The sequence below is a fragment of the Pygoscelis adeliae genome, unplaced genomic scaffold, assembly GCF_000699105.1.
Source record: "Pygoscelis adeliae isolate BGI_AS28 unplaced genomic scaffold, ASM69910v1 Scaffold552, whole genome shotgun sequence".
In the NCBI taxonomy this organism is placed as follows: Eukaryota; Metazoa; Chordata; class Aves; order Sphenisciformes; family Spheniscidae; genus Pygoscelis; species Pygoscelis adeliae.
Genome location: NW_008824229.1, coordinates 744697 through 763582, shown reverse-complemented (window position 1 = coordinate 763582; position 18886 = coordinate 744697). Strand labels below are relative to the sequence as shown.

The following is an 18886-nucleotide window of genomic DNA, read 5'->3' as shown; positions in this document are numbered from 1 at the left end:
GAAATCTCATTAAATACCTCATTAATAGCTCAGCCTGTGGAGCAAAGCTGAAGGGGAGAGCCGGGCAGAGGTATGCTCTCAGATGCCTCGTTGGAAAGATGCAGTCACTGCTGGGAGCAAAATCTGGGGAGGACGTTTTGGCGGGGGATGTTGCAGGGGAGTGCTCCGCATACCAGATCACTGAGGTTGTTATTCTGTTCTCTGCCCGGCCTCTTCCCAGCTCAGAATGGGACCCAAAACAAGACCAGCCTGTGCTAAAAGAAGCCAGTACTTGGCTCAGCTGCAAGTTGGCGTGAGAGCAGAGGGGAGCTGGACGGAGTTGTGCATAACCCCCTACATGGGCCTTTGGTTGCGTTTCCCTGGCACAGCCCAGCGAGACCAAAGTGGCACCCCGAACTGCCAGTGCAGAAACGAGCGCCCTGGGAACAGCTATAATGTTAATAAAAGGAGCTTTGAGCAGTATTTACAGGGCCATGTTTCCTTAACAAATGCATCTCAATGTCCCTTTCGGCATGGGAAACCCTGCTGCGCCAAGATCCCTTGCCGGGAGCCAAGCAGGGATCCCCTGAGGCCGAGGAAGTTTATTTGCAATCACTGAGAAGAGAAACACGCTCTTGCTCAAGCCTGGCAAGGAGCTGTTCTGCCCGAGCTGCCCATTGCAGGGAAGAAAAGACCCTGTTTGTCCATGTGAAATGGGCTGAAAAATTGGTAACCCTGCTGCTGAGAAGTGGACTGGATTCATCCAGTAAAGACAAAGGCATCAGGTGGGTCCCCTGGTCCTGCAGCCAGGTGAGGGCCGGGGCTGCCCCCGCCTGGCTGAGTAGGGCGTGTCCCCTCCTTGCTGCTGGCTTCTGGTGGCCCCCAAATGCTTGGGTCAGCATCCACACCATGGCATGCACCCATGGGGCTCCTGTCCTCTCCACCACCCGACCTGCGCTACCATCGCCTTGGGTGAGCAACCCACCATGCAGAGCCCAGCTAGACTTCCACATGGCCCTGTAAAGCCCTTGTCCCCTCCTGTGGGCTGGCCCAACCTGCACTGCACCCACACAACCCTGCTTGGCCAGTGCTGCCAGGTCTGCCTGTCCCTGGACCTAAGCAGCCTCCCCGTGCTCATGTAGGAAAATCCAGTGGGAACACCAGGGTCCATGAGCTTGCAACTGGCATGGCTGCACCACGTGCCGTGCCAATGGCCCTTGTGCCTCCCCAGCGGCACTGTGGGGGATGCGAATGGCTGCAGCTGCCCAATGCCACGCTGCACAAGGTGCATGCACCGGCGCGGCAGACCCCGCGGGAGCCAGGCTGCTGGAGAAGGGGCTGAGCAGCCCCCAAGGGCACGCAGGACCAGGCTGACACCCTCCAGCCTGCCCACAGGGAGAGAGCTCCTCTTCCCCATTAATAATTAGCTACTAGAGGAATGTGCGATGCTGTATGGGGAAGGGTTTGGGCACACAATGATGCATGGGATCATGGAAAATTGCAATTTGTGGCTAGGGTCCTTGCTGATGGCGGAACCAGCTCTAAAGGCCATTTTACTGCTTTTTCTTTGGAGTTGGCTCCTCAGCACTTGCCGCCATCTTGCGGCCCGTGGGGCCCATGGGGCAATGGTGGAGACGGGCACAGGGTCTGTCTGGCCACATGAGCGGACTTGGCTGGGCTGCCATGGAGGGGTGAGCCGGCTCGGCCAGGGGTGCGGGTGGTGCCTGGGGACAGAGCCAGCAGCCCCCCTGGCACGGAGGCTGTGGTCCCTCCACTGCGCACAGCCTTGGGCAGCACCAAAATAGCATGTAATAGCCTGTCAGCTAGCCTGCTAAATGGCATAAACAGTTTTTGCCATTTTTAGCAAAGTAGGGAATGTGTGTTGTTTCTGGGACGTGCGGTATCCAGGGCCAGCAGAAAGACGAGGGAAGGGCCTGGCGTCCCGGAGAGACAGTGAGCTGGGGCAGGGCAGGGCAGGGGACAGCTCCCAGCAGAGAGGCCCCAGCCCCGGTACTGGGGAGAACACAGCAGCCTTGGGAAGGGACGACCAGGAGGACAAGGGATCCCATGGGCTGGGCTCCACGGTGGTGCTGGCTCAACCCCACTGGGGGAGGACAGCGGTGGGCAGCTGGGGTCTCCTTCCCCGGTCCCCACGGCATGGATCCTGCCCATGGGGCCAGGCTCGCCTGGGCAGCCACTGACCTCCTGAGGCAGCCATTCTGACTTCCCCACGGCCAAAGCGGTTTTTCACCCCTCGAATCGCACCAGTGGGGACTGTGACTGCACTGATGGAGCACAGCTGATAATGAGCCTCCTGCTCTATTTTATTCCTGTTTATAGATGGCTAAATATAACTTTCTGCTTATTTTTAATTCTTAGTGAAAGCTGCAATCCACAATCCATCAAGTCAGTTTTGTGCAGGCTTTCATCAGATCCAAGAGAGAAAATAAGGTCAGACTCAGCACAAGGTTTGTAGCTGAGTTAAGTATGGGCAGCGTGTCTCACACCGGAGATCTGGTGACCACAGTGCAAAGAGGAGAAGGTATTGCAGGACTTGGGGACAGCAGCTTTCTCTGTGCCAAAAAGACCCCCCAGCCCCAACCAGAGCTGCTGCCTCTGAGCACCACAGCTGTGGGCACTGCCGGTCCAGTCTGCATTTGGTGGCAGGTTTTGCTTGTCACCAGGCAGAGCAAAGGGCATTTTAAATGTTTTCCTGTCACACAGCCAGAAGTAAGCTCACTGGATCGTACAATATCTCCCTCTGCAGTGGGAACAGCAGCCAGCACCAACCCGCAAACCAAGTGTGTCAGACAACATAACTGCAAGCGAGTGTGTCGGGGGTTGTATCAGCTGATTGTACCCCCAGAGGTGAACTTCCACCCCTCTTCTGGGAGGCAGGGATAATGTTTGGGAGGCTGTTTCATGGACCACTGAAAGATTTTTCACCATGGTATTTTCTGAACAACTGAACTGAAAGGCCATAAGGTAATTGCAGTACTACCTATTAAACACATCAGGTCCAATTTTCAAATCCTGGCAGCCTAATAAATACCCCAATCATGCATTTCGGGGTTCAAGCCGAGAGTTGGCAGGGAAACCAGCCTTGTCTTGCTCACACCCTGGGCAGAGGCAGCTGAAAAAACCTCTCATCTTCACTGCAAAAAAAGTTCCTATTTCAGTTCCAAGATCCAGCTCCTCCATTCATTGCTCAGGAGATGAGACTTCGACAGAAACATTGGCATCACACACACACAAACACACACATGGCTCTAGCAAATCACATTTATAGGAAAACAACAGATCCAACTAGATCTCTGTTATATTTTACTGGGGTTGCATGAGGGATTGTTTTATGTCTCAACATTGCATGGAAAAATAATCATTAAAAAAAAAAAAATCAAATTCTTCAAATGCTGGACTAAGGGCTTGACCAAAATAAGGCAAGCAGCAAGCAGCCATCCTGTGGCTCCTCCATTGTGCACCCTTCTCCTCAGGACTTCAAAATTCACCCTTGCTGACTCCCAGCTCTACATATAAGAAATTATTTATTTGTTGTTTTATTTTGCGAGCCCAGGTTTGCCAAGGTCCCGCCTAGCTAACCTTGAACTGCCCCGGAGCAGCTGGAGAGGAAAACCTCTGCTGTGCGAGGTTCAACCTCCATTTTGGAAGGAGAGAGACACAGGGAAAAAAAGACTTTGCTTTGACTTAAAGCCAAAATGTGTGATAGGTTGAAAGCCATCCGTAGGCCTGAAATTACTCTGATAATTCACAATAGCGCTGGCACGTGCTTGGCTGGCTTAAGACGAAACTCTTCCCCCAGTGCTGCCCTCCCCCTTGGGCAACTTTGCCCTTCTTTGGTGTGGCAGCAGCCTCCAGGCAGGAATGGCTCTTGCCATTAAAAGGAGAAGCCAAAACTTCTCACACAGTAATTAGTTTACAAACACGTTGAAAAAAACCCATTTGAGTGCATTAATGCAAGGCTGTAGGCACACTTTCTCCGTCAGCTGCTACCAACGTTTCCCAGTTTACACCGAGCAGCAGCTTGTGCCGTACAAGCCCAGCCCTCGATGAGCAGGCTTTCACATGGGCTTCTCCAGCAAACCATTGCTCTTTCCATTCCTATCAATTTCCCAAACCCCTCTTTTCCCCATTAAGGCTATCTTCGCAAGCTATCCGAGTGTGACCGGATTATATAAGTGGTCCAAAACTTAAGTGATGGCCAGGAAAAATTCATGGGAAAACCCAACTTTTAGGTCAGCATGCGCACTAGCAAATGGAAAATGCAGTGTCTGAGCTGACAGCTCCCCATGCCCTTAGGGATAGCGATGTGGTAGCCGGACTTCATTTCTAACGAGACTGCAGCAAGCCAACTAGGACTCAAAGCAGCTGGTAAGCATGATTTTTTTTTTCCCCTCTTACTAACTTCAGGATTTTCTCTTCTTTTGGGCTGAATCAGACAGACAGACTCTTCTGTTTGTAGGAAGTTTCCTTTCTTAGAGTTATTCTCAGAATAGCCAGCAAGTATTTTAAACTAAGAATAGCCAATCTCCCTTAGATTCATACTCCTGTTTTTGGAAACACTATTTAGAGATCAAAACTCCTAAATGAAAAGTAGTGAGGGACAACAGTGAAAAACCACGTGGCTATAACAGCGAGTACTGCACTGGCACCTTTCGATTCACCTCTTTCCTCGAAGACTCCCAGGAAGATTGGGTTTGCCCCTGCAGTCTCCCTGCAGCTCCTTGCCAGAAACCTGCACCACCCAGATTTAAGGTGCAAGCCCCTTGGAGCAAGTCACTGCTGGAACTTCAGCAAAAATTATGCTACAAGCAATTACAAAAAGAAAAAAAGATCAACATAAGCCAAATGCCTGGTTAATACCCTTTGAAGAAAATACTGGAGTTTGAAAACAGATGGATTTTCTATTGTGTTTTGTGCAGAGACTTCTTTTATTTTTTATATATATAAAAATATATAATATTTATATAGTGTTATGTAAAATTTAAATTCTGAATCGTGGTCTGAATCACTATGTAGCACTTATGAATGGCATTGTTCTTATGGATGATATGCTGATTTCTGCTGATAAATGAATAAGCTTCATATAATGCATATGAGCTTTTATTCCCTTGGCAGCTTCTGTATTAACTGAAAGGCACCAAGACTACTTAGTTCATTTATTACTTGTCCAAAAGGTACAATTGACATTCAAATATAGCAGATTATTCGCATTACACTGCTGAGCATCAGATGGAAAGACAAAAAGAAATGGGAAAGATATAGTAAAGGGATATCATACCTAAACCAGAATTTAAACTCAGACCTAGCAGACACAGCTTAAAACTTTCCCTTTGTAAGACATACTTACGACAGGGAACTGCTTAGTTTCTCAAACAAGCAAACCACTTGTGGTTGAGTCAAACAGTAGGAATAGAAGTAGTTTTGCATTTGCATATCACAACACTTTTCTTATGAGAAAGGAGAGAACTAGACTGTGTAACATATCCACAGTGAGGAGCTACTCAAGGATGCTGTGGGACGGGCATTGCTTCAAGCCCTTCAGAGCAAGCTGGACAGGCGTCTGCCAGGAGAGCTCCCTGCAGCCCTGCTTTGGGCTGCCTCAAATTTGCACTGCTTTTGACCTTAAAGGAGGGTTTTACTTTGCACCTGCAGAAGACCTGGCTCTGGGGCACACGTTGCTAAAATTTTAATGATATTTCAATTCTAGGCAGCATATGAGAAAGCGGAACTAACCCAAACAAAATCACCAAAACACAGCTCAAGAAATTCAATTTAGAGGCAGATTTTTATTGAACACTAGCATGTTTTCATACAGCTAGATGTCCCCAGGCAGCCTGTGCTGATTTTGGAGGGGTGCATACATGTAGCCGAGCCGGAGGGGACCCAGGCAGGGGGACAGGGGTCCCTCCGCTTAGTGCCGTCCACTGGGGCATGGCAAAGTGGCCATGTTGCAGTGTGCCCAAATATGCACACCCTCACTTGCCAAACCAAGCCACTTTTAGGATTTACAGACATCTGCTTCACTTGTCCAGCCTGGTTCATGGACGATCGCTACATCCCTTGTTGCGAAGGGGCATTTTGCTTCCCAAAGCGCAGAGATGCAGGAACACTGCCTAAGGTTCAGGTTGTGGTCGCTGGACCCCATGGCACCCTCAGCCCAAAACTGCCTCCGAGCCAGGGCCACGGCCCCATCTCAGGGTGCCATGTGGCTGCTGGATTGCCGGAGCTCAGCAGGGTGGGCACGGTTTTAGGAGTTCCCTGATTTTATGCTGTTAGGTACTGCCCACCAAAGTCATTAAGCAAAGCTTTGAAGTTTTCTTCAAAGCCCCCCCCCACTATCCTGCAAAAACTGAAATCATGGTAACTTCTTTTTTATTTAGCTTCCCTTGAAGCAGTTACGCGAGAGCTAATAAGACATTATTTAAAATATGACATTTAAATAGCTTGCCTAGGAAAATCAACCCTGCCAAGAAATTGCTCTGAAACATTGTTTTTCTTGGAAATTACAGAGCTAAGGGACTCTAATAGCCATGCTGTTATTCACTTTTTTTTTGCCTATTATGCCACTCACAATCCTCATAACAGGACACATTTTTTTGTTCCAGGGTATAATCTCTGCCCGGGGAGCAGCATCACACAACAACAGTAATTTTAAAATATCTGTTTCCTAAAAGCCTGACCCAAAGCCCACCAAGGTCCCAGTGATTTCTGGGAGCATCAGAACAAAGCCCCAGGCTGGCCATAGGGTGTCACCACCGACCTGGTTCTGGGGAGCTGCACCAATTGCTCTGACTAGCAAAGCAACTATATTAAAGAAGAATATGACCCTACAGTGCATAAATGCTGTGCAACTTGTCTTCCCATAATCCAGAAACATAATTCGGGTGGAAAAAAACTGTATCATAATTTCACATAGTCACTCAGATGAGATGGAAAGCCTGGCTGTAGTTTCTGTTCACACTAGATAGACTCAGGTTAGCAGGCTGTACACGCAGCGATAAGCTGAGCATGTGGTTTAAAGGCTTCTGAGGTTTTGAGACAGGCCCTGCCAGACCTGTACTTCCAATCAGCTGCTCACTCAGCCGGGCAGAAGTTAGAGCATATCGTGGCTAACTGAGCAGAGCTTTGCAAAGAAATTGGCCACGGATACCCTGGCATCTGCCGTGCTAGGTCCTGAGCTACATCTGTGCCTGTGCAAAGAGCCTGTGAGCACTGGGGGAGTAACTCTGGCGGTAGCTCCACTCCGCGCTGGCTGTGCTCCCGGGCTAAGGTCCACGCTGCTCCCAGAAGCCCCATTCCAGCTTGGCTCTTGGAGCTCGCACCAGCACCATGGTGGATGTGGAGGGGCCCTTGGGGCAAGCAGAATTGCTTTCCTTCAGACATGTTGATTTGAACTTTGGTCTTCTGGGCCTCTCCATTATTCAAGGGTGGAGTTTTTCTTCACTTTTTTTTTTTTCTTATTAACCTTTAAAGCTAACAAAGCCATTGTCTACATCAGGAACTGACGATGAGGGGCCCAGCAGGCTTCTTCCTTTGCTCGCTGCTGCTGGTGGCCCCCCATTGCACAGAGGTGGCCGCCCAGGAGGTCCAGCCTGACCCCAAAACACCGTGTGCCAACTGGATGGGAGGAGCGGATGGCTACCCTGGCCACAACGGGCTCCCTGGCCGGGACGGGAAAGATGGAAAAGATGGACAAAAGGGAGAGAAAGGAGAGGAAGGTTGGTGAGGAGCAGGGAGTATGTCGGTGCTGGAGCCCATGGGCAGCCCCAGCCCTCAGGGCCAGCCCTGGCAGGTCTCACGTCTGGTAGGTCCATGCCCAACCTTTGTCTGGATGGCTTTTGAGTATCTCCAGGGATGGAGATTCCACAACCCAAGTCAAAGAGTTTGTTCTGGTGGTTGTTTTTCCGATTAATGATTTTTTTTCAGATATGCTGCTCTCGGCAGCTCTGCACACAGCCGGGGGGGGTGAGTGGGCTTTCCACTTGCTGACTCAGCTCATGAAGGGTGTTGAGGTCATCCAGCCTTTCCTCAGGGGACCCTTCTTGCTCCATTCTGCCAAGCAGATCCTCATGCCACAGCCCCCTCTGCGTTTCGGGCCGGTGGGTAGCGGCTGCCGGCATAGTGCAAATAACTCCCTGCCCCCTCTCTCTCCCCCAGGTGTTCAAGGCCCCAAAGGTGACCAAGGCGAAATAGGAGTCCTGGGGCGGGAAGGGCCGAGAGGATTTCCCGGATACCCAGGGCAGAAGGGGGAGAAGGGCGAAGGCGCCTTCGTCTACCGCTCCGCCTTCAGTGTGGGGCTGACGGAGCGAGCCCCCCACCCCAATGTCCCCATCCGCTTCAGCAAGATTTTCTACAATGAGCAGAGCCACTACGACGCCAGCACCGGCAAGTTCCTCTGCAGCATCCCCGGCATGTACTACTTTGCATACCACCTGACAGTCTACCTGACAGACGTCAAGGTCAGCCTCTACAAGAAGGACAAGGCAGTGGTCTTCACCTATGACCAGTTCCAGAAGAACAACGTTGACCAGGCGAGCGGCTCTGTCTTGCTGCACCTCAGCACTGGGGACGAGGTCTGGCTTCAGGTATACGGGGAGGGGGACAACAACGGTGTCTACGCCGACAACATCAACGATTCCACTTTCATGGGTTTCCTCCTGTACCCAGACCTGGATGTCAATTAAAGCAAGGGGTGCTGCATGGCAGAGGATGAGGTGGCTTAACCCTGGACGGTGTTCTGGGGCACTGGCGCTATAGCTATACTGTATTTACCAGAAAATTGCCTTTTGCAGGGGCAATGATTGCTAAGGGTAGACCCTATTACCTGAAAAATCAGTGAGGTTACACGAGTGACTTCCATGGGACCAAGAGTTCACTCCTACCTCTGCTCTTGCTCTCCTTGTGGAAACCTGGGCCCAAAGTCAAACACCACTCCTGCCACATCATGAAACAGTAACTCTCAAGATGGGCTAACCTTTTTTTACATTTAAAACTGATAAGAGAAAAATTGGTTACATTTAAATACCACATTCTAAATTTCCCTTTTTTAACTACCTAAATTCACTTAAACCAATGGTAAACATTTTAGCCAGCATTTAAAAATTCGAGTAGAAGAGGGAGAAGACTATTCACAAAAGCCATCTCTGCTCTTGTTTTCATCTGGAACAGATGGCTCTGATTTTTCCATCGTAACTCCCTGTCTTATTAGGGCCTTTGACTTCCACCCATGGTTTGTTGTCTCCCTTCTTTAGCCCAGATCTTTGAATATATTCAGATTATTAACTTTCATTTATTTTAATTCTTTGATTTTCCTTTTATGTTTATCCCTTATCATTTTCTCTAATGTAGACAGCATGCTCATTTAGGGCAGGGATCTTCTCTTTTGATTTATCTGAAAAGCCTTGTAAACGCCAGTGAGGCTACACAACAAAAGCAGCCCATTGACTGCATGGCTCTGGGAGTCCTGAGATGGTCACAAATGTGTTGGCCGCACAGTTGTGGTGCTCAGAAATGCCAGAAGCTCCCCTGCAAACACAGTGCCTGACCAGGGAGCAGAAGGTCCTTCAAGGCTCCTGGGCAGAGGGGACCTCAGGGTGGAGGTGTCCCTTCCCAAATCACTCGCCTGGCACTGAGGGTGATGGCACGAGTACGTGTTCCGCCCAGAGCTTTCCATCTGCAAGCTGGCAGGATCCTGTCCCATCTCCCCTCTGAATAGCTCCCAAGTGCAGTCAGAAGTTGAGATCTACCAACCATGCTTCTACTTTTCCACACCATAAGTGTGCCATAAGCAATGTTTTGCACACCAGATGGGCAGAGCTTCAGGCGGTTGTGCAACCTTCCATGTTGAGTGGGCTGCTGGGATGAACACCGCCAGGACCTGCCCCAGCTCTCGGCAAGGTTACCTTAATGGGGGAAGAGTCTTAAGGCTGAGATTAGTAGCTGCTTTCCAAGGAGCTTGCTTGACTTTTAAAAGAGGATTTGATGGCTTCTCAGATACATTCAAAGAAGACTCCCATTAAGCTTCAGAACAAGCTAACACGGATCAGAGCTAACGCGTTATTACAAGCACAAAACAGCATTAAGAGCTTCAACTGAAATTACTTCCAACAGCAGCGGCATTTTCTACGCTCCAGTGAATTACCACATTACAAATAATAACAACAATAAAAAACTCTCTCAATGAGAATGCTCCCACATTTTTGTATGCGTCATTGGGAAGGATGTGAAGAAATGGTCTAGCCTCACCAGGCAGCCCGGGAAAAAAAAAAATATTTTGCCAGCAAGGTGGGGGCACCCTGGGCTGGCACACGCAGGAGCAGCACCCTTTTACTTTCACAAGAAACTCCCCACCCTCTAGCTTTCACCAAGGCTTCAGCATTTCACCACCTCGCACTGTATTGCCTCCTTTTTGATTAAAAAGAGCTCTGGTTTCCCAACTGTTTCCCCAAAACCACTGTGCCTGAATCCACCCTGACCCGCCAGCCAGAGAGAGGGGCTCTGCTGGCCAAGGAGGCTTCAAGCTTCCAGCATACTAGATTTAGCAAGGGCTAAAGTGATGCTCAACCTGATCACTCTGAATTCAGAGAGCTGAGAAAAACCCTGCTCCTATTGTGTGAATTAATGGGTTTTTTTAACCATAAAAAACTAATCCATAAACAAAAGGAGATGCAGCAGTTGCTGGATCAAATGGCATAAGAGGCTTAAATTGAAAGGAGCAAGTCAGAGCTTTTGCAGTGTTTTTTTCAAATATTTTCAGATGGATTTTCTGAAGGCAGGGAAAATTGAAACAACCAAAGTGCTAAGAGGCATTTGGGGTAAACACTAGGAGGAAATGCTAATCTAAAGACTAGTTCCCAAGAGACAGTCAAAACAAATTACTCCTTTCCTTGCTGCCACGCAGCAGGAGCAAATATGCTTACAGTTTTATCCTGTATACCAGGACTCAGAGGCTTAGACATGGCTTTTCACAGTGCCATGCACATCTGATGCTGCGTGCTTTAGGCCAGGGCAAAACCCAGGATTTCTTGCAACCCCCTGCAACGGCCCTATCACCAGAGTAACCCATATCGATATGACTTCCACCCAGGCCAACAGCATCTCCCACCTCAAGCTACCATGGATGTAGTGCAAGAAACACCTCATGTGTTAGAAACTTGGGGACCAGGGCCACGCTGGCCTTTATGGGAAAGTCTTGTTGAACCCCACGTGGTTGGTTGCCCTCCGCATCATCCCGCACACCATTCGGGATGCTCACAAGTGCAGTCAGACCTTGTGGCAGATGATCAGCACCCCAGGAGAGGCCCAGGGTCACGCTCAACTCCTGGTCAGCCTCCTGGCCACCGTGGCAACAGGATAGCAGAGGGCTACAGGAAGGACCAAAACAAGCCCTGCAGCAGAGACCCAGCCTGGAAGTCCTTGTTTCAAAGCCTGGCTCTGGTTTTGGTCCTGGGTCTTCCCCTGTCCCAGCTGTCAGGGTGGGGGTGCTCAGGGCTGCGTATCCAGAAAGAGAAGTGTCACCTAACACTGCAGTCACTGCTATATTCATATATGAGCAGAATATATGTCTTATATGTACACACATGCACATTATCACAGACCATGAGATAACAAAGCTCCACAAGAATGTTGTATATTAGTATAGAAGGTCTTTTATCTTATTTAATCTTTAAACATGTAGCCTCTTTATCACCCTGTAAATGGCTTTTCCAAGCTCCTCTGTGAGCGGCAGCTTCACGCGCAGATGCCTGCCTCCTTGTACGCTGTGTGGGACCATCAAAACCAGGGTCACGGGGGGTTGCAGTGCTCTGCTCCCCAGGACCATTGAACAGGGGTTTGGCACTGGAGGTGTTTGGCGACTCTGACTCCAGCCAGGGGAGCTACAGAGCTGACACCTCACTGTCAGGGCAGGAGTCAGGTTGCTTGCTGAGGGGCATATTTGTTTCACCAAAAATAGATACAGAAAAACAGGAAGATGGCTTCCCTTGAAAGCGCCCCTGTTGTTCCTCAGTTGCTGGGCTGACGAGCCGCCCCACGCTGTCCCACTGTGGGGGCTGGCACAGAGACCTCATTTCAGTTCCTCCCACTGGTGTGCAACACAGCACGTGGTCTTCAACTCGCAGCGGGTTTCTCACGTAAACAAGTTGAGCAAGCAATCTCTCCCAAACCCTGCCCAGCACCCCAAACACAACCAGGGCAAGTAACATGCCAAATATATGCTATGATGAGCAGAAGTACTGTTGCCTCTGTAAGCAGCGAGGATGCATAAAGGAGGGGGCAGTCTGGTTCATGCAGGACCTGCCTTTAAGAGTATTTGCCCATGCAGTAACCCAGGGCAGGGCTGTGACAGGGCAGGAGGGCAGCAAAGCAGCTCCAGCGCGAGCCTCCTCTCAGCTCCTCTCTGCCCGAAGCACAGTAGGGACTTCCGTCTTTTACAGGACATTTTCAAACACACTTTAAAGGGTTAAACCTCAGGGTCTGAATCCCAGGCTAAAATCCTCATCAAACAGAGATTTCCTGCTTGAGAATAGCACACCCTTTCTATGCTGTGTGTTATATCAAGAACCCCTGTAAACACAACAAGACAAAGTGCTTGGGAAGTTTTAAAGAAAACCAGTAAGGCTTTCTGTATACTGACTTTTCCCCCTTGTCACAGTCATAAATACTGAAATGCAGCTTCACCAGGATACTCACCCTCTGGGATGTGAACACAGAGACCATCTTCCTCCCAGCTCCCTGCTCAGGACAAGGATGCTCCATGCTCCATGCAGGGTACCTGCATTGCTCATGCATGTCCCAGCCAGGAACCTCAAAAACCAGCAAACAACAGACCAGCCTCTCAGTGCAGCCCAGGCAGCAGGCTGTGAACAAGGTGAGTCCCTGCTGCATGGAAACAGGGGTAAAAGCCCTCCCTTTAGGGTTTTGGACTATTTTATGAAGTCTTTCCCCTCAAATCTTTGTAAGACTCTTGCTCTACAGAACTCGGCTGAAGAGACACACACACTTACCTTCCTAGCAGGCACCAAATCCCAGTTTAAGCCACCACCCAGAAAGCCACTTTGTACCCCCAGGAGCAGCAATCAGCCCCCTCCCAGCTCTCCCCTAGGGCAAATGTTCCCAACAGATGCTCACCCTATCAGTAAAGCAAGCGCAGCCACGGGGCAGGACAGGCAAAGAACTCCCCTGCCCCAGCAAACACACCTCTGCCCCACTGCAGCCAGCGTCCAGCCCTGAAGCTGTCCTTAGCACGTCTGTTACTGCCTCCTGAGGCTGCCCAGGCTCTGTGGGTGTCTGCACATGGGGTCTCAACAAGCCAAAAACATGCTGACAAGCTTCAGGAGCAGCAGCTGAGCATGGCCAGCAAGTATCCCATCAGGCTGTGAGCTCCCAGGGAGTCCTTATAGCCCAGGAACAACCCAAATCCCTGCATGTGGTATGGATATCACACCTCCACGTCCCTGGCTCTGCCATGCCAGGGTCACACAGCCAGGCCGACCACCGTAGCCCAAGGGCAGGGAGCTGCAGGGCCTCATGCTTCTTTTAGGGGAGAGCTGCAAATAGGGCTCAGGAGGGTAACAAGGTCCTGGGGGACGAGCTCAGGGGAGTTCCTAATGAATCCAGCCTTTTTCCATTACTGAGTTGCTGTGGTTTTACTCTCCCTCCATGCTTCATAAACCTGTGGGAAGGGAAAACCTGGCCAAAACAGGCACATACCCAAGGCCTGGGCTGGCTCCCAAGGATTGCACAGTGCTTTGAACGTTTGATTATCTTGTGAAGAAGGAGCCAAGAATGACACTGGCATGCTGAAAGGGCACAGAATCACCTGCTCTCCAACAAATTTAAATGTTTTGGGGTTGGCTTTTTTTTTTTTTAATTGATCCTGACAGTAGATGGCTAATGCAAAGTTAGGTCTCACTATTTACCGCCCCTCTAGCTGTGGCAGGTTTAAATGGCTGGTTTTCCCTTTAGAAACTAATGTACTGCTGCAGGCACACAAAGGGGATGCCTCTGGGCATAAACATTGCCAGCAGCTCCTATTAGATAGCAACTAATGTGATGAAGGCACCAAGAATGAGGTCTTATTTACCGCTTTGTAATTAGGGCAGGTTATAAAGAGAGCCCTCAGCTCCTTTGATCTTGACAGCTGTGTTTGACTCTTCCCTCCCTGTATTGCTGCTCAGAGAAAGACAGCAGGAAGGCAGCATGCTCTCTTGAAGGCAGAAAGCGAGAACACCCCCCAGTGAAAGATTTAAGTCACTGCACTAACAATTAGGGAGAAATAACGTGGCTACAGCTGGAGAGACTAGCTAGTCTCATCCAGCAGGGAAACCATCTGTGAAAGCATTCGTGGTCCTTTTAAACACAATTATAGGCTGAGCCTAATTGTGCCTCAACCCCATCCCATGTAATCACTTGTGCCAGTAATTAATCGGAATACAAATAGCAGCTGCACTAAACCACGAAGAGCTACAAGAAAGAGATAAATTGCTTGCAAGACTTGTATTTATTTGTGAAGTATAAACTCACTAGAGGCTTTTTGGCATGGAAGAAGGCAGAGGGATTAGGATAAAGACCTACATTTAGCTAATCAACCATTGTACTTCAGATTTAAAGTTTACCCTTTGAAATATTCTGGAGGAAACCAATCCTGAGCATACCCAGGCTGGGAGCAAGGCTGCCAAGTGTTTTTGTGATATTTGTACTAGATGTAGGTACATGATGAAACGACTCAGTCTGCCATGGGATTGTAAATCAGCAAACCCACTCTTAGCTCATCCTTAAACTCATCCCAGGAGACCAGCCCAGCATAACGCCATTGCTCTTTGAGGACAGTTGTGTGACCTCCTTACATGCAGGTGGTCCTTTTAACCTTTCCAGCCACTCCAAGGGGCAGGAAAGGTTTATTCCCATTGAAATGGAAGCATTAAATGTCAACATCTATTTCTTCCTGTGTGGCATATCAGAGGATTTCCACCCACAAGGCAATCTGTGGGATCCCTCTCATAAAGCAGGATAGCTTTATGGAGAGACATCAGGGAGGGAGGCAGAGCAGGAGATTGCACTTGAAGTCCCTCTCTAAATCCCCTACAGAGTCAGGCAGGGAAGGACAGGGGGTATGAAGCAACACACCCAGCTCCCTCCAATCCTCTGGGCATCTGTGAAAACACAGTGCTCTGCCCAAAGGAGTCAGGACAGCACAGCTTCTCCACTGCCTTGACAGGGATTTCTGGAGAAGCCATTCTAGTTCTGTAACATGTTTTGGTTACTGTTTTAATGCCAAGGTGGATCTGTCATCCCGGATGAGGTAAAGCACAGAGAAGGGGGATTCCCACACCACAGTACCTGTATTCCAGCAATGCAGAGGCAACTTCAAAGCAGTAGGAGAGTGAAAGACCAAAGCAGCGCGTTGCGCAGCAGGCTTTATTGGGAGCCATGAGCAGGGGCACACTTTGACTAGGAAGCTCTCCGACAGGACAGAAGACAGGAATCCCCTCTGTAAGTGTCCTTGCCGAAGCATCCTCAGCTGGGCCAGGGGGACTCAGACTCCCCTGGTGGGGGCAGCTCCTTGTCTGTATCAGGGATGCTTTGTCACATTCCCTGTTGATATGTATTCCTGTGCTCAGTCACCCAACTCGTACATGACATTCTCAGCTGTATGCCTGTTTATACACAACAATATATAACATAGGATCTGCTCCCTCAAAAGGTTATAAGTTTACATGAGTTCACATGGGATTATATAAGGTTTGTACATACATGTCACACCTGCAGACCAGGTGTTGTGAACACAGATAAAGTTAGAGCTGACTGGAAACTTGTTACATGCAAACTGACTTTTCCATAAATAAGAAAAAAGTATTCACCAAAAAGGCCCTATTTGCCAATGTGAAAAGCTTTAGAAGGCTCTGCTCCTCCCTCTGCTCTGAACTCCTTGTAGTAACTTGAGAAAAAGGTTATAATTTGGATTAGCATTCTGACCCTACTGCTTGGCAAAGACCAACTGGAGCAAACAAAAGGCAAACCGAAAAAAATAATCTGGAAATAAAAACATGGAAGCAAATCCTTGTCCTTAAAGCCATCCCTGCTGCCAAGGACTGACTTGCATTGTGCTAGTGCCCTGATGTGACACTCACATTCCAGCCCCATCACTGACAGGGAGACTCGCAGAGAACAGGGCTGCAGTGTCATCTGCCCAGCATGTTTTCATGTGCTGAACAACTGCACATTGAGAGCAGGAAGATGCCTGTCAGCTTCCCAAAACCCTGGGGAAGCAGGAAGAACTCAAATTTATTCATCTAAATGAATTCCTTCTTTATTGACAAAAATACTTTCCACTTCAATTATTGAAGTAAAAAATTGAAAGGAAAACCTTTTAATTCCCTGGAAGTTAACCAAGAAAAAAAACCCAAAACAACCAAGGAAAACCACTGCTACCACACTAGGTCTGAGCTTGCCAGTTCTTGCTCACCTGAAGAGCAGCGGAGCACTGGATTCTCCTGCTAACCTGGTAGCCAGCTCAGAAAAGGCACTGCAGAAATGTTATGCACAGATGACAGCCAGCTTCCTTTAGCATGGTAACTTTCTCTCCCTCACCATGACTTGATTATTTTCAGCTCAAAATAGATCACACATTCTTAATTCCCAGGAATATACTGTGACAGCTTGCAGTTTCCTGCAAATGGAGAATTGGCCTTGTGAGAGTACCGAAGGGAACGGGCTGACATTTAAGTGTTTTGAAGCCATTCCTTTTCACCTGCACTGCACAACTGGCTGCACCCCTTCTAAAGCATTTTAGCACTTAGCACTTAGGACCTCATCCTGCCAAGACTCAGGCAGAAGGTCAGCTTTATACATTGCCAACTGTCCCACTGAAGTCAGCAGGACAATTCATGATACTAACCTCAGTACCACCATAAATCTACTCAGATTAGAGCATTTATTTGGACATTGAAATACTGAGCAGTACCCAACAGCTTATAAAGTAATATACATCAGTCTAAATGTGTGAAAAATGCTGCTAGAACAGGCTCATTCTTTCACTCAGAAACACCTATTATGAGCAGTGTCAATCTCCACAAACAGTACAGGAATCAAAGCTCAGTAGATGAAATGGCCAAGGCAGGCAAATGCCCTTTAAATCAATGTTTATTAGAGGTTCTGACATCTTGTGATTATTTCCTGACAACAGGCTGATAGCCCACAGACTAATTAGACTGAAAGTCTTGACAAATGATAACACAGAAACCATTTGAAGCTGAAGGGCATTTTATTCTTCAGATTAGCCTTTCCCTATTAATACTGTCCCAAAAGGGACCCAAACAAATTACAGTTCGTGATGAAAGTTCTTCCACATTGACAGCCCTCTTTAGAAAGATGAAGCTATATACACACTCCTCACCCAATCTCATTGTGAAGAAGAGAACTTCACACTCCAGACAGCTACAACACACGTACCTTCGGTATCATCCCATTCCAACTCTGAAGAACTTTCATTTCACTTCATCCCGAGAGAACAAACCCACACCAGGTATCAGATTTAAGTCAAAGCTTAGCAGCTGGCAAGCAATACCAGAGAACCACCTACTCACAGTACTCTCAGTAGCTACAGCCGGAGTGGTATCAGCTGCACACCAAGGCATTAATGAAATTCAGCAGCTTTCTTCATAAGGAATTTTACTAACCCAAACACTTTTACACACCACATAGAGTAAGTTCCTTCCCTACAGACAGGCATATCACACTTCCCAGGTACCAGCAGTACTATTTATGCTGCTTTTTAACATGCAACGCTGATATTCTGGAAAGCTTCACAAGAAGCAGTTAGCTGTACCTACCTTCAATGGGTAACTATATCCTATCCAGGATGAAAACTCTTGACTTTTAGGCTGTGCTGGACCCATGAGCATTATTTGCCCTCTACCCCGTTTCATGAAGATAGGTTCTGTGTTTTGATCAAGCAAGATGACGTTACAAAACTAGAACTATTCACCATTAGCACCTTCAAACCAATGCTTCACTGAGGTTTTGAACATCTCTAAAAAGAAGGTGGGAGGGACTGGAGCACCATTCGTACTGAAGAGCAACTGTTCAAGATGGATTTGTAGCATAGAATATACTCCTGCTGCTGAGAAAATTTAAGGCTCAAGTTTCTTACAGCTTAAGGCAGGCAAATGAAAAACGAAGGAGAAATCTGTACAAAACAAGGACAAGGAAGTATTCCAAAACCAAGGTGACCATCTTGAGGAATCTGGGCATCAGTAAAAGAAAGTAGCTAAAAAAGCAGAGGAAGCAAGGGTTGCTTCTTAAATCTATTTCATCTTTTGCACCTGCACAGAACGCAGCCTCCATGTACTGGCAGCAGCTCATTTTTCAAAATCTAGTTTGGAGAAAGCACAGCACCAAAGCTAGAACAGTCCAAACACAGTTGCTACCACTCAGTCAAAATGTTTACATTGGTTTCAACGAGGAAAGCTTGAAATCCATTCCTCTTTAAGCAAAGCAAGCACTAAAAAGGAAAAGGAGACTGCCTCAGCGAGACGGTTCCTTCAGGGACACATTGTAATGTCAGACACTAGGCAGAGTAAATGTCAGAATGCCGATTTAATGTACATCACATGATGAAACAGAGGATGTTGAGAAATCCACAGGAACACAATAAAAAGACACCTAGTCCTACTGTTTTCATTGTGCTTATATTTTTAAGTTCAGAGGTCCAGCATACTTACTGTTACATTTACTGTTACATTACTGAAGGATCAGGAGCACGGGTAGTGTTTTCCTCAATCCCTACAGTGGCAGGGAAGGACACTGGAAGGAACAGGAAAACACTCCTGATCAACACGTGGCTCAGGGGCTGGTGCCATCGGAGGAATTTTGGCTTTTTTGATCA

General features: G+C 48.3%; 1 protein-coding gene across 1 annotated transcript; it reads left to right on the top strand.

Annotated features, from left to right (window-relative positions):
• Nucleotides 1–4204: 4204 nt before the first annotated feature.
• ADIPOQ (adiponectin, C1Q and collagen domain containing) lies at nucleotides 4205–10184 on the top strand. Its single transcript, XM_009334829.1, has 3 exons — nucleotides 4205–4368; nucleotides 7499–7718; nucleotides 8158–10184. The coding sequence occupies exons 2-3, from the start codon at nucleotides 7508–7510 to the stop codon at nucleotides 8682–8684; spliced, it is 738 nt and encodes a 245-aa protein (XP_009333104.1). The 5' UTR covers nucleotides 4205–4368; nucleotides 7499–7507; the 3' UTR covers nucleotides 8685–10184.
• Nucleotides 10185–18886: the final 8702 nt, after the last annotated feature.